Below are 16,262 nucleotides of genomic sequence, written 5' to 3'. Positions count from 1 at the left end.
TAGAACTAGGAATTGAAAAGATTCTTTGAAAACACATTTGGCACCATCAACTACAAAGTAAATGATCAGTATTTAAGAATAAAACATCTAGAGGAGTGTCTGAAATTTTGTCATGCAGAAGGCTTCCCAGAAACCCTCCTCCATATCACAAAGAACACAGCCAGTCCCAGATACTCCTCTGCCTCTCCACCTCCTGCTGGCTGATATATCCATGTCGCAGAGGGACACTGGACTCTCCTCTCAGCAAAGCCCATCTTTTCTTATGGACTCTGAATTGGATCTCTGACCTGTCTTCCCATTCTCTACTTTGATTCCTGCCCCTCATTTAAGTTCTTTAATCTCTCCTATTTTTGTTTTTATTTTAAAATTTAAACAATTACACTGTGTCTGTTTTTTAAAAATCTTTTGTTTTCTAGTCTCAGAGCTCTCCTTCGTTCTTCAACTGCCAAGTCATTTGAAGGCTTAGTATGTATTTTTACTATTTACATACTATCTTCAATTTTGTTTTCAAACTCCTTCACTATGACTTCTGCCCTCATAATTTCAATTCGGTTCAGTCTTATTGTAATTGCTTTATGGAAAAAAATTCCTGGTCTTTAGCAAAATCCATGAAATGCCTGTGGTCTTTAGATATTTAATTGGTGTTAGGTACAACTGACTTTCCTTCGCAAGCTTGTCTTGAAAACCACCATTTACGATCCTTCTCCTGGCACTGACTGCAGTTCCTCTTGTGTTTGTCAGGTTTCTCGGTCTGCAGCTAAACACACTGCTTTTAGGGTTTGTTCTGAGGCCAGGCTCTCCTCTTTGTGGGCAGTCTTACTACTTTAATAATTTTCTTTGCCATTAGTAGGGTTTGACAATTATGGCCCTTGCCTAGACCCTTTACCTGTGCTCCTTCCAGTTAACCAGCTTTGGCTGGATGCCGCAGTGCTCCTCAAACATATGTCCAGATTAAATTACTTCCCCCCAAAATTTGTTCTTCTCTTGACTTTGACTTTTCTGTTTAGGTTAAAGTTATCATTTGCTACCAAGCTTGTTTGTTCTAGAATCTTTGCTCCTTACCAGACTATATGCCCAGCAGTAATCTTTCTAAAGCACAGGGATTGTGAAAACCATGTTTCAGTGACCTTTCTTTCTTCTTTTGCAGATGAAGTTCATTCTCCCTGGGATAGTGTAGAAGACCTTTTATAATCAAATCTTGCATAATCTTGTATAATTTTCTTGCAGAATAATGCTTCTGTTTTCATCTTCCTAAGTGCACCGTGCCTTTCCATGCATTAACTATTATTTCTTTCTTCATTTTCTGCCTACTGGATTCCCTCTAATTCTTCAAGACTCAAGTGTACTTTTTAAGTATTTCTGAGCTACATTAGTCACTCTTTCTTTCCTACTCCCATAAAGAGTTTTACACAGCTACATAATAACATTTATTACATTGTCTATGAAAAGCTCTTTTCCTCAAAGAGTAGACATTATGGACTCTTAACAATGGAGTCTATGGGTTTTTTTTTTCATTGGAAAGTCAGATACACAGAAAGGAGGAGAGATCTTCCATCTGCTGACTCACTCCCCAAGTGACCCAAACAGCTGGAGCTGAACCAATTTGAAGCCAGGAGCCAAAAGCCTCTTCTGAGTCTCCCATGCAGATGCAGGGTCTCAAGGCTTTAGGCCATCCTTGACTGCTTTTCCAGACCATAGCAGGAAGCTGGATGGGAAGTATGGCAGCCAGGATATGAACCAACTCCCATGTGGGATCCCGGTGTGCACAAAGCAAGGACTTTAGCTACTAGGCTACTGAGCCAGGCCCGAGACTGTGTGTTGTTTTAATAGGACATCTGATGCTTAACATGTAATGTACAATAAGTATATGTATGATAGAATTTTCATCAGTTAACATTGCTTTTAGTTTCATATTTTAAAAAATTAGTCACTTCTCTTCAGTCCCTTGTAGGGAGTTTTACAATTAAACAAGTTATTAGGATATAAAAATGCTGTATCTTAGCAGCATGCTATAATTTTTGTTGAGAACACCTGTATAAAAATATCCTTCAGATAACTTTTTCTATATTGTTTTTGAACTTTTTTATATTTTTAACTGACATAATTTTGTATATTTATGGAGTGCCTTCTGATTGTTAGAAATATACCCTGTGCATAGGTACACATCAGGGTAAACATATTTCTCAAATATTTATCATATTTATAGTGAAAGCATACAGAGTCCTTTCTTGCAGTTTTTCTTTTTTAAATTAGAACAGATTTCAAAGACAGAATTCTAAGAACATGATGAAATATGTATCATATTATCTGTAGTCAGTATTCTATGGAAGGGATCCTCAGAACTACTTATTCCTGACTGTAATTTGGTGCCTGTGTTAACTTTTAAATTCAGTTTTCCATTAGAACCATGGCTGTAGCAGAATCTAGTACCTACTGTATAACTTTGGTATTTGGGTCTGCAATGAGAATGCCCTTCCCACCTACAATATGTGGAAGGAGAGCTGAGGGTAACATCCAGACAACAATGAAATTTTTAAAAACACTCTGACTTATTTTTTATTTTTTTTCCCCAGAGAACTGTGGCATTTTTCCCCTCTGAAGTGGAAGAAGGCCTTTTAAAGTTTAGAATTAAATGTTATTCTGGAAAATATAATTCAATGAAGAATGTTTGTTTTTAGAAATATTTTATATCATCATGCACAAAACTAGTATTTGATAATTTTACAGTTGAATTGTTAGCGATGTTTAATAGTAACTGACAATGGAGATTTCTTTGGGTCTTAACATTAATGCATTTATGCTTTGCTTAAGTATTTTATAGAATTCATATTGTCTTTAAGCTGTAATGTCCCGTCATTTTGATAGGATAACTATATAAAGACTTAAATAGAGCAATAAATATATGACTTGTAGCGAGTTTGGATAAATACTTTGTGATTGAATATGCATGAAATTGAAAACTTAGGACTTAGATGAAGGTGTTGTAATAATAACAAATAATATGAAATGATGAGCTAACTTTGTGTTTTGGTTTATTAGATGTGAAGACATGGTAGATGTGCGACGGTTAAAGATGCTTCAGATGGTTCAGCTGTTTAAGTGTGAAGAAGATGCTGCCCAGGTAAGGACCTCTTTTCTGGGAGATTAATTCCATCTAATTGTAAAGAAGAATGTTTCTCATGATGCTAAGAAGGTACACAACTAATTCAGATTCTAGATCAAACTGTTGTAAAAGTAGGTTTGGGATTGTTACATAGGTTGCAGACCTCTTAGTGAACTAAAGATTGAACTGGAGTTTGTGACTTTTATTTATTATTGATGAGTTGTCTGTTGCATTCAGGATAAAGGCTAGTGAAGCACAGTATGTTTTTAATTCATGACAAGTATCTTCAATGCCAGATAAAAATTTTGGTATCTTTGTGTCTTTAGCACCTGACATCATTTCAGTTTGTTGCCAAGGAAATGTATGTAGTAACAGAAATCTTTAATGAGACCCCCAAAACAATTATATTGCAGAAAGACATGATCTTCTATAATGTGATATTTATTTGGAAAAAAAAATGTTTCTCTTTAGTAGATTTTGCCTTTAGATTTTAAGTTGGTAAAGAGTAGAAGAGGTCATTAATTCTTATATCTTGGCATTAAATAGAGTAAGTTTTAAGAATTAAGATTATAATGAACAGATTAACTGACTATGAAAACATTTGTATGCATGTGGTGTTTCCATGTGAGAAATAATGAGCAGTGAGTTAAGTTTCAGTGTGCTCTGTTTTGATTTAGGCGGTTGAATGGCTCAGTGAACTGCTGGATGCTCTGCTGAAGACCCACATCAGATTGGGTGATGATGCTCAGGAAACAAAAGTTTTACTGGAAAAGCATAGAAAATTTGTTGATGTTGCACAGGTGCAGAACTGATTCTTTTTTACAAGTTCAGTGTTTGAATAGCTGTCTGCATTAGTATAATGTAACAATGTATGAGAAAGTCATGTTTATTATTCTATAAATAACAGAACTAAGAATAACAGCGCATGCATCCACACTGCCTGCATAAACTTGAGAGCGTTTTTGTTTTCTCACACACTAGATTCTGAATGCCCCTCTGATTTATGTTTCGTATTATGACTTTTGGAAGCAATCTGGTTGCTCATTTACAGAAGTTAATTTGAAATGTATGTTCATGTCAGTAAATTAGAAACCTCGTTTTCTGCATCTCTCTAGTTTTAGCAAATTAGTAGAGTTGTGATGAAAAATCTCTGAATTTATTTTCCTTAATAATTGAATCACACTGTTAACAGTTTTAGCTTCCTGTATGGTATATGAAGTACCCACTTTTACCCACTTGCTTTGATTAGTTATTGAGCAGACGTGTTCTTTGGCGATTGGAATTTAGCAGGCTGAAATGGTGCAAGCAGAGTACAAGGAAGAAGCCTAACAGGGAAAAACGTACTGTAAAGTGGAAGTGTTGCTTTCCCAGCATTGCTTATGCATGCAGATCATTGGCAGTAAGAAGTGTCCCTGGATTCACATCATTTAATTGCAGCCCCAGTCCTTTAACACATCCTTCCCATCCTGCTTTTACAGGGTTCTTACTCTTTCATGTTTGCCGCTTCTTTTTTAGAGCACTTACGACTATGGTAGACAGTTGTTGCAGGCCACCGTGGTGCTGTGCCAGTCTTTGCGCTGCACTTCTCGGTCCTCCGGGGACACCCTTCCTCGCCTGAACCGAGTATGGAAGCAGTTCACCATCGCATCTGAGGAGAGAGTGCATAGGTTGGAAATGGCTATTGCATTTCACTCAAATGCTGAAAAGGTTGGCTCTTTACAAAAATGTAGTTATAGTGATATTTATTGTATGTTTAAAATGTGGAAATTTAAGCAATGTAATTTTCAGCCAATCTATTTTAAAAAATTTTGTTGGTCACACTGTTTAAGTTTGTTTAATATGTTGTCTTAAAGTGTTCAAATGTTTTAATTGGTTGAAAAAATTGCAAACCTTTTCTTTATGCTCTTTGAGGTTTCCATGACTTTCTTTATTTCATTATGTCAAGGTAGGAAGCCATACTTTGTCAACTACTACTAAACGTCAGAAAATGTTAAGAAGCCCTTTGTGATTGTATCCTTAAATGGAAACTAGAACTGAAAGAATGAGAGTAAGAATAAGAACAAAATCACTGAAAGGTGTCCATAGCTAACTCTTTTTTACTTAATCAGCAAACCGTACAGATAAGTGTTTTTTTTTTTATGAGTCTAATAATGACACAACAAAATACACAGGGTAGCTTAGATTATTTACCACCATATAGATGCAATGTTTTATTATGACATATACCATTAATACAGCTGTAAGTATTTTGCTTGGTGAGGTTTTAGTGTCTATTCAGCACACTGTTCAAACAATACTGCTTGCCAGCACCTCAGAAGCTCCCTCAACCCCTGTGGTCACTGGACCACCTTCGTCACCTGCCAAAGTGTGATCATTGATCTGACTTCTAAAACCCCTGGGCACATTTTTAGTTACCACTTTTAAAGTCATCTGCAAAGACACTTTAACATCTAGAATTCTTAAGAGGTTTTTTTTTTTTTTAAAGATTTATTTTTATTATTTTTTCATTGGAAAGATGGATATACAGAGAGGAGAGATAGAGAGGAAGATCTTCTGTCCGATGATTCACTCCCCAAGTGAGCGCAACGGGCCGATACTATGCCGGTCCAAAGCCAGGAGCTTCTTCCGGGTCTCCCACGCGGGTGCAGGCTCCCAAAGCTTTGGGCCATCCTCGACTGCTTTCCCAGGCCACAGGCAGGGAGCTGGAAGGGAAGCGGGGCTGCCGTGATAGAACCGGCGCCCATATGGGAACCCGGGCGTGCAAGGCGAGGACCTTTAACCACTTGCGCCACCGCGCTGGGCCCCTTAAGAGGTTTTGTAAGAATAAATACTGTTGTGAGTTTTTAAATAAAAAAAATCATAATTCTAGGGCCAGTGGTGATGGCTCAACAGGCAGATTTTTCACCTGTCAGCACTAGCATCCCATTTGGCCACTGATTCTAGTGCCACCTGCTCCACTTCCATTCCAGCTTCCTGCTTATGGCCTGGGAAAGCAAGAGAAGACGATTCAAGTTCTTAGGCACCTGCACCCACATAGGAAACTTGGGAGCTCATGGCTCCTTACTTCAGATTGGCTCAGTCTTGGCCATTGCAGCCATTTGGGAGTGAACCAGTGAATGGAGGATCATCTCTTTCTGTAAACCTGTCTTTTAAGTAAATACTAAGTCTTTAAAAGAAGAAAATTAATATTTTATTTTTTCTGCTACTAGGCCATTAATTGCTCATAATAGACTTAAGGTTATTCTATTTTGCAAACCTATATAATGACCTTTGTTGGCCCGATATTTTCTCTTGATTGATCTGTTTTATTATCAACAAACATAAATTTAACCACAACTGTGAGTAAATTGTGGTTTAACAATTGGGAAATGTGTAAGTTCAATGTTAAATTAAGAAATAGAAATACCTTTCTGTGAGCAGCAGTGAAATAAGCACTGTTGGATCAAATAAAGCATAGTGCAAAATAGTTACAAGGTAAGCATTTCTCTTTCTAATCCCTCCATTATAAATATGCAATTTGTTGAAGCTAAATTTAAATAATTAGAATTAAGAAAAAAAGTAGTATTTTGTTAAGAACTGCAGGACATTTGAATTATAACCTAATCAGTTTCTGTCAGTTAAGTCAACAGCAGATCCTTTGTTTGAGTTATCTGCGTCTTTCTGTGAGTTATTTGCTTATATACTAAACATGCATTGTTTGTAGTGTAGCTTTTCTTTCGTTTTTGAAGTCTATAAGGTCTGTAGGATCATGCCTACACCTCATTCACATTACAGCTCACTAATTAAACAAACAAAAAGTTGTTCAATAAATAGCTGCTTAATGAATCAGAGAATACCTTTAAACACTGATTATATGTTTTGAAATAGTAGTCTAGGATTTTTTTTTCTTGGAAATCACTGTAGACTTTTTTGTACTCTAATTTTGTCTTATCAGTAGCAATTCATTTTGTTGTTATTTTAGAGGTTATGAAAGACTTTTGGGGGGGAAATTTTAAGATTATTTATTTATAAGGCAGAGAGAGAGATGAGAATATTTGCTCTCTGCTGTTTGACTTCCCAAATGGTCACAACAGTCAGATCTTGGTCAGGCCAAAAGCAGGTGCCAGGAGCTCCATCCTGGTTTTTCTCATGGATGGCAGATGCCCAAGTACATTTCTATCTTCCTCAGCCTTCTCAAGCTCATTGACATGAAGCTGAATCGGAAGCAGGGCATCTATGACTGCAACCCACACTCTAGTATGGCAGCTTAACCCCACTGTGTCATAATGCTGCCTCTGTATTTATTTTCTTATCTGTAGGGCAGAACCTCCGTTCTCTGATGTACTTCCTAAATGGCCCGTAACAGCCAGAATGGGGCAGGCCAAACCCAGTGGCCTAGAACCCAGTCTAGGTCTCCAATATGCGTAGCAGAGGTCCAAATATTTGAATCATCATCTCTTGTTTCCCAGGAGCACAGTGGCATGATTCTAGCTCAGAAGCAGAGAAGGCAAGATTTGAAACAGGAGCACTAATGTGAATGCAAGCATATGTGTTTTAACCACTGTTCCTGTTAACCCTGTCTGAATTTCTTGAATCAGATTTACCAATAATAAAGCAGTCTTTCGCAAGGTACATGCGAAAATGCTAGAAATATAGTAATATTTCAATCTAATAAATATGTATGAGCTTGATTTCCTTTTTCTGTGTCTCGATTGATGTTGCCTTTTCTATTTATTGCAGATTTTGCAAGACTGTCCAGAAGAGCCTGAAGCTATTAATGATGAGGAGCAATTTGATGAAATTGAAGCAGTTGGGAAATCACTTTTGGATAGATTAACTGTTCCTGTGGTTTATCCTGATGGGTATAGTGCTTTTTCTAATATTTTTAACCTTTTGTTGGTGAATTCTTAAAGTGAAATCACTATGAGAGGAAAATCTGTTGTTTAAGATGCCAAGTAAATCAGCTGTGGTCCACATCTTCAGTTCCTATAATAAATTGGTTTCAAATGAAAAGAAATTCAAACTCAGCTCTTAGCAGCAATAACATTGATAGTTGCTGACATCACATGTTCACTACTTAACAGCAGATTGTAGAAGTATTTCACTGCAGATTCATTCTCTTTTCACTGTGCAATGTGGTGGCCTAATTTTACCATGTGTCAAGTGATGGAATCCTGATTCACAAGTTTCTTTTCATTTCAAATAGTTGATGATGAAAACAAGAAATAATCAATCACATAATGGGCCAGTGAAGGATCAGAGCCTCATCCTCAGAGCCAGACTTTCCTGGAAAATAATGTCAGGGCAACCCAGAGGGTATTTGATTCCAACAACAGATAAACCATAGACTAAAATAAAGCTGTATCTGGTTGGCAGTGTATGTTGGATGACTGTAATTTTGGAGTCAGATGTCCCCACACTAGCATTTACTAGCAGTGATACCTCAGGCAAAGGCACGTTATCTCTGTGGCAGAATTTGCACATCTAAAATCAGTGCTGTGATAGTCGTAGTCCTACAGGGAACACAGACCTAGGAGCTGCCTAAACTAAGTACATAGAACAAACCTGACACTTGACAGGTATAAAAACTACTGTGTAATAAACATCCAGTGATTATTTTTGTTGATATGAAAAGGATGACATAGCATTTCCCTAGCTGTATATTTTTCATAGCCTGTGCTTAGGTAATCTTTAGTCATGTATAAACCTAAACAGAGTCATATTGTAAATCATATTTTGTTTTGACAATGAAACAATAAAATTCAGCCAGCAGTAGTATCGCAGTAATGGTCCTGACTTTTCATTCTGTTCTGGTAAACTCACCTGCCAGCCTTTCAGGGCCTGTTGTAATAGCTGGGCTCCCGTTCTGCTCAGGGCAACCGTGGAGTGTCCTGCCTGGGTGTCTTTACTTGGAGCTTCTCTCCTGCATTTCACTGGCAGCCCCTGTGTTGTTTCCTGATGCTTTAGCATTGAAGGATAAGCTAGTTCTGGGCATTCAAACTGTACATTCATCAACCTTTATATACATATTAAAATGTCTATACATCTATTTTTGTGTTTTGTGCCAAATTAAATATTTCTCAAAGGTGTATGATGTTTTCTGTGATTATTTGTGTTGAGGTAGCATATTTGCACTCTATGAAGTTTGATACATTTTAGTTTGTATTTTTTATACATTCTCATGGTAAAAGTAGAAGAAATTGGTGGTCTGGATTTTCAGTTTGATGATACAGATTCAAATTTTAATTTACCATTTAGCTTCCTAGGCCTTAAATTTCTGGTCTTAAGAAATATGAAGTAAACGAAGAACTGTTACTTTTAATATGTTTTATGACTCTGCACACAGTATTTAGCAAATGGGATAAGATTAAGTGACTTAATTTCTGTCTTAGAGTATCTAAGCATCAAAAATATTTAACTTGCCAGCTGCACTAGACTGTTGGCACTTAAGAAGATATAAATTGTGTGTTTGTGTGCACTGTAGACTCAGAACTGAAAAGTAAAATAGCTCCAGTGTTGTACTTATTTGACTTATTGAGTTAAATAAACAAAAAATGACATTTATACTGCTAATGTGGTTTTCTCAAGTCTTAACATTTAATGCCATTAAAATATTTTGACTGAATTACTTCTCAAAAACAGCTATGCAGATGAACTGATATATGCATGTAGACTGTAATACAAGAGTACTTTGGTGGTTTTGCTTGCTTTTGCATTCACTGTTATGAAATGGGTTTGTATTAATTTTGGGTTTTTCTGTTTAACTTTTAGAACTGAACAATATTTTGGGAGTCCAAGTGACCTGGCTTCTACTGCAGAGCACATCAGAGACAGGATGAAGTTAGTCAGTCTCAAAAGGCAGCAGCTGAGACCTCCTGAGATGGTGACCGCAGAGAGCTAATGGCCACCAGCTCACTGCAGAGCTGCCGTTCACACTCCGCATGGCGTCCGCATACCACAGCATTAGCCACGCATTTCACAGCAGGATAAGCCTCATTTCTTCCCATGACACATTTCTTTCTACATGTTAACACCATGCAGCTGCCAAGGCATAATTACCTAACATGCTTTGAGAACTTAGACTCCATGTATCTTAAAAGAAGGAACTACAAATGTTGCACTGAAAATTAGCTTTAAAGCTTTATCCGACCTGTCAGTTTATAGGTGAACAACTGATAGTAAGCTTTGAATGGTGCTAATATAAGTTTAAAAATTCTATTAAAAAAAAAAAAAGAAATGGTTGCCCTCCCTCTCCAGGTGGTTGTAGTAAATTTAGATAGTAGTTAAACTGTTACTACTAGCCAGTCCAGTGGTGTCCTCAAAATCTTACTTTGTAATTCCTCAAATTGATTATTTTTATTGTGTCAATATGGAGACAACCCATCATATCTTTGATATATCATATTCATTAAAGGACATTTCTTATTTGTATTGATAATGTGTTAAAAGTTGTTTGTGTTTAATAAAAGGCTTCTTTAAACATCTTATTTAATTTGATAGTTATATCCTACTTCCAAATGTGAGTGCCTTATTTAAAGGGGCATTCTTAGGATTGTGAGGATGGTTTAATATTTGTTTTTATTATCATGGTGGTTGCATGTATTCTAGCCAGAAAATTTATATGTAAGCACGTGTATATAATAAGCATGTTTCATCATGAGAAATGATTGTGAAGAACAATTTAGAACTTTTAGAACTTATTGGAATCCTGATTTTTCTCTCTTAAACTTGAAGAAATATTTTTCAAATTATGAGCTGCCTCCTTTGTCTTTGGGGAGAAGGTCTGAGAAAGAAGTTGTTCATGACTTTTCAGTGTCAGCCTTCATATCGGAGTGAGCATTCCAGAATTAGAAAGCAACTTTCCTTGATATCTAAAAGCAAAATTCTGAATTAAACGGTAGGAAAACGGTACACTTTTGTAGAAATAACTAGTGCTTTATGTTTATATTATGTTTAAAAGGTAAAATGCATTTAATTTATGTTATTTTTGATTGCAGAAAATTTTTTTAAAGATTAAAAATAGCCTTTAGGCTTATGATCAATACAGAATTATGCAAAGAATCACATACTGGCTCCTTTTTGCAGTCTGTCAATGGGCTCATGTGTCCTCCAGAGCAAAAACCACCTCCCTGTAACTGCTGGTTCCACACCAGCCTGCTTCACTGCCAGACTTCGTGGAGAAATCCCTCCCAGCCCACTGCCCTGTAACCTCATCACTCGCTGCTCAGCGTCCTGCAGTCTGGCTTGGCACAGCATGTAATAACAGTGTTCTTTTCGAAGTCAACAGTGAGCTCCCTGCTACCACAATGGATGTTTATCACTCAGCCTGCACCTCCTATCTGTCTCTCCCTCTTGGTACCATGTGTACAGTTATGCAGTTTTCCCCAGAAACTGTCACTTCCTTGGAATATGCTGATTTCTGCCATAACTTGGACTACTGTCACAGTTCTTGTGAATGTGTCACAATTCTCGTAAATGTACCTGCTGATCATGTCTGCTCCTGCCGTGTGTCCTCAGAACGCTGTGGCCTTTTTGTAGGCACCTCATGCACAAGGTTTCTATTCTGTCCCAGAGTCCTGCACTATGCAGCGTGGTCTAGAATTCTAGAGCTGTGCTTTAACTGCCTACTTGATGCTTCAGCCTAAGTGAAGGCTTTCTCCGCTTTCCTGTCCTGGAGCTGTTTCTGGTTCATGGGGCAGCCATTTTTTCCCCCTGGTGAAACAGGCAGGATTTCAGCTGTTTCCTATTGTCTTGTGCTGCCACTGCTTCTGAGAGCATCCAGGAAGTTCTCTCTGTACTTGATAAATCCTCTTTTAGGGCTTTACTCCTTTGAGTAGGAACTTCTATGTTTCTTCATTTCGGTCTTCATGATGGTGCTAACCACATTGTACACATGTTTATGTCTACCTGCTACACTGTAAGCCTCTTCAGGGAAGGAATCTGGTTCTTCTGTTCCTAGTCTACTTATGCCCAGTAGTTGTTCATTCCTCTTACTACTACTAACACATGTATAGCTATGTCTGACATGTTTTAAGCATTTGTTTCCTAAGGTTAAGACTGACTTGTGAGTAAAAGTGCTTACAGGAAAGTCATGTAGTACTTTAGATACTTCAGTACTGTAGGTAGTTATCATACTCGGTATCTATTTTACTTACCTTCTGAGTAGTTCAGCTTTTTATGAGGACTGCTGAAAGGGGAACAATTTGATAGTATTTATATCATCAACTCATAGATCCGTAATAATTAAGTGAATTTTTGGTATAATGTAAACTGTTGGACTTTTGGAAAGTAAAATAAGACAGATATTGAAATTTGAATATTTCCCTAGAAATATTTGTTGTTCTTCAGTAAGTTCTACTGCTTTTTTCTCTCTGGGTGTCTATACCTGCACATGCATTTAAGAATGAGAACTCCACAATGCCCCCAGGTAACCTTTGTTTATAGGGTCATAGTTCACTTAGAGTGCATGGAAGTGATTGCAGTCTGTTGGAAACCACAAAGACGCTTGTTTGTCATAAATTATCATTGGCCTGCAAGTGTAAGAAAGAACTGCTCGTTCTTGGGTGGTGTGTCAGAACCTTTTGTATTAATTTAGACCATCTCAGGGAATTATTGAAGTGTTAGTTGGGCTAGTGTTGTTTTGAGGGTTTTTTTGAATTTATTTTTTCTTTTGCCTTTTATGATGTATTTGCTTCTGTGTGAGTTCAATATATCATGGCAGTTTTGGCATCTAACTTCTTATATGTGTAACCCAGCATATTTGTGATGCAAAGAAGACAACTTAATTCGGGATCAAATTGGCTTTGTCCCCCATCTGTATTGTCTGTGACCTCCGTTTGCTAGAGTGACTCATGGTAATGTTGATGCAACTTCTCAGCCCGCCAGCAGAGTGAGAGCAGCCCTAGGCTTTCTTGCTAGGTGAAAGTTAGGATTCAAAGTGGCTGTTGTCTTTGTTGTTTCATCCTTCATCAGTTGTGGTACAAAGTGCTATTTAGTTTATTATTATTTCTGCCATATTCCTTAATCTGACAAGTTATTATTCTGATAATGCTGAGGAAATCATACTCTTATATCTAAATACACTCTAACAATAATAGTGAGTAAGCGGAATCTCACTGTGCAATACACATTTGAAGAGGGAATTTGGAGTTCTCTGCGAGGCTCTGTGTTACCTGCCAGCGTGTCTTTCTGTTCTCACATCCTACACAAAGTATTTAAGCCTGACTAGTAAGAAATATGCCTATGGAGAGTAAAACATACTGTGATGACTGAAGTCCTCAGTATCTTGAGCCTGTACTGAATGGCACAGGCAAGAACACCAGCAAAGATGTCATTTTTAATTACAAGATGTGTATGGTTCATGTGTCTGCTTAAAATCATGTAAAGTTCTCTAGGTTCAGAGATGGACTGGAACATAATGAGCTGTTAACCTAATTAGTAAACTTAAGAACTTTTGCTCCAAGAAACAAGAAACCCAAAGCTTCAGTTAGAAGTAGGAAGTACTCTGCTGGTTGGTAGATAAAGCAAGAAATATCTTGAGGAGGCAAAATGAAACTAAACATTGGACGCTGTTTAGCTTCAATGTGTGGCACAGAAAAGTCTAGCTGTAATAGGAAGCATAAATACTGGCATGATTTACAAAGGAATGATCATAGTAAAAGCTAAAATAAGAACTGCAGTGAACATGATGGAAGGAGTTTGAATAGTGGGCCTCAAAATCTGGCTTTGCAGTTTACTGTGATCTTGAGGGTGGGAGAAAATTTTCCTGGGAATACAAAAAGAAAATCAACAGATAATTTCAAGGACAAAATATAATCTTATAAGAAGTGTTAAAATGTTCTGCAGAATGAACCTTTTCAGAATAGAAAACAGTATTCCTTTCCTTTTACTTGGTTCAGATGATAAGCGTGGTTTGGCAATTGGTACAGCACGTAGTTTATCCCCCTGGTTTCTGTCTCACCTTCCCAACTCCAATGAAGTAATGTGTAAGGAAAATGTACCTTCAGAATAGCAGAACTAAAACACAAAGTGTAGGGGATAGCAGAACTTGTCAGTTATTAACAAGGCTTTTGTACACTGATTAAGTGTGCTGTTTCATGGGAAGAGGACAAACCCTAGTCTGAGATTTATAGAACATAATTAACAAGCACAAGCAATAGCAAACCATGATTGTGACTGAGCCCCAACCTAACAGCACACATCTGTGGGGATATTTATAGAGCAACCCAGTGATGGGGTTTAAAGGAAGGGACAGTGCTTGGGGTCATCACTGGTTATGGTTGAGTAGAATAATCCTGGCAGATTTGGCGCTGTTGATCAACAGAAAAAGACAAGTTTTGTCATACAGACCTAAGAACTAAGGGTGCTCCGGGCAATTTTATAAATTCAGGGGAGGCCTCATGACTGAATCAGGTTCCAGGGTGTGAAGCTGCTACTCAACATCATGGCAATGTTTTAAATTTAAAAGCTTAGAAATCAATGCTAGTCCTTGTGTCTTAAGGAAAAGCAGAACTGTACAAGAACATGAAGAACTCAGAAATCAAGAGGACACTGGAACTATGACTAAATATTTTAAGAACAGTGAGTAAATTATTTTTCAAGAATCAAGATTAGTTTTTGAGAACTTTATAAGGCAGCCTGTAATTGCTGTATGTAATGGTAAAGGCATGCTTAGCATACAGCTCAAGATAATTACCAACAGTCAGCTATGTGAGAGTAGTATTGCAAGGGATGTACATCAGGGAAAACTATCCAAGAAAAGGATATGGAATTCTAAAACCAGATCCTAGTGCATCTCAAAGAGGCACCTTAAAAGTATTTGCAAGTTGAGTGTTGTATTTTCAAGGAGTCCAGCTGTTTCTTCTTGGAGGGAGGTGAGATGGTGAAGGAGATACCATGCTATGCAGAACAGCGGGGCTCATGCTGTGTATGCGATTAAGCTTCACCTTAGTCTCAAACTATTTCTGTGCTTTGTTTTTCTGTTAAAAGGTTTCTTCCTCTTAGCTTTTGTTAGTTGAAAACAGATTTGCTCAGAATATATCAATATTTGTTTTTGAAAAGTGAGAGCATTGTACAACTTGGGCAGTTTTGACCCAGAGCAGATCAGAAAACTGTCCCCTGCCTCACTCAGAATTACCCTTTTACGAGATCATAAGGGAAATGTAACCCTTAAGTTGACAGCATAAGGGTTTTGTGATTTTTTTCTGTCATAAGATCAGTATTGAAGTTACCAGCAGCATTATTTGATAAATGTGCTATGGTTTCCCCTCCCCCAACACACATTTTATCGAAAGAATTTTCAAACATAGGAGTGGTTCTATAGTGTACTCACTACCTAAATGCTAGTTAGCATTAATTAGGTTTTCTGTGTCATCTGTGAGTTCAGATTCTTTCCATGCGTTTTAAATCACATATACTTTGTGCTAAATACTTCCATTTACACATTCAATATTTGCTTAAGTTTTTCTGTTGGTGTAAAGGCAGCATGCAATCAAATGCGGATCTTTCACATGGATTTGCTCAGTATTAGCCAATGGGTGCAATGCTGTTGAATTGGGAAACTCACCACCCTAGAATGCATCCATGTGGCCTTTTTAGTTAATCCGCATTCCCCTACACAACCCTTCAAGGCAGCTACCATTCCTTTTTTTCCCATGAGATTTTCTGTTGCAGAACCTTGCATAAATAGAATCACATTGGATGCACTCTGTTCTACAAGGATTCCTCACCATCATAGAGTTTGGAGAGATTTATCCATGTTGTTGGGTGTATTAGTAGTATATTTCTTTTTATTGTTGAGTAGTAGTGCATTGTATACTGCAGTTTGTGTATCTAGTTTTTCTGTTACTGAATACCTGGGATATTTCCAGGATTGGAAATTATAAATAAGCTGCTATGATCATTCTTATATATGTTTATGTGAATATAGGTTTTTATTTCTCTTGGGTAAATACCTATGATTAGAATTGCTGGGTCATAGGGTAGTTTAAAAAAAAAAACTTTTTCCAGTGCAGTTCTGTGCCCTGGGTTTTATATTTTGGATGTGTAGAAAGGTGTAAACTATTTTTATGATGCATATTGAAATACTAGAATTTGGGGTAGCAATGGCATTGTGCATGGTTGGGGATGACTGTTGGTGTTACTTGAAGGAAGCAAAGACCTGTTTGCTCAAAACAGAATC

The 16,262-nt window shown here is 37.3% G+C and overlaps 1 protein-coding gene across 3 annotated transcripts in view; it reads left to right on the top strand.

Annotated features, from left to right (window-relative positions):
* The window catches only part of SESTD1 (SEC14 and spectrin domain containing 1), a 111,505-nt gene extending 100,730 nt beyond the window's left edge, over positions 1-10,775 (top strand). For 2 of the 3 annotated variants that reach the window (XM_040971805.1, XM_040971807.1), the window contains 5 exons: positions 3,040-3,121; positions 3,781-3,903; positions 4,619-4,810; positions 7,823-7,944; positions 9,854-10,775. In XM_040971805.1, the coding sequence (XP_040827739.1) occupies positions 3,040-3,121; positions 3,781-3,903; positions 4,619-4,810; positions 7,823-7,944; positions 9,854-9,983 (649 nt within the window). In that variant the 3' untranslated portion in view covers positions 9,984-10,775. The remainder of the gene's footprint in view (positions 1-3,039; positions 3,122-3,780; positions 3,904-4,618; positions 4,811-7,822; positions 7,945-9,853) is intronic. The other variant, XM_040971806.1, reaches the window with a different exon arrangement.
* The last annotated feature ends 5,487 nt before the right edge of the window (positions 10,776-16,262 follow it).

This window comes from Ochotona curzoniae, unplaced genomic scaffold (assembly GCF_017591425.1).
Source record: "Ochotona curzoniae isolate NIBS_2020 unplaced genomic scaffold, NIBS_Ocur_1.0 contig_2210, whole genome shotgun sequence".
In the NCBI taxonomy this organism is placed as follows: Eukaryota; Metazoa; Chordata; class Mammalia; order Lagomorpha; family Ochotonidae; genus Ochotona; species Ochotona curzoniae.
This window is presented reverse-complemented; position numbering and strand designations above follow the sequence as displayed.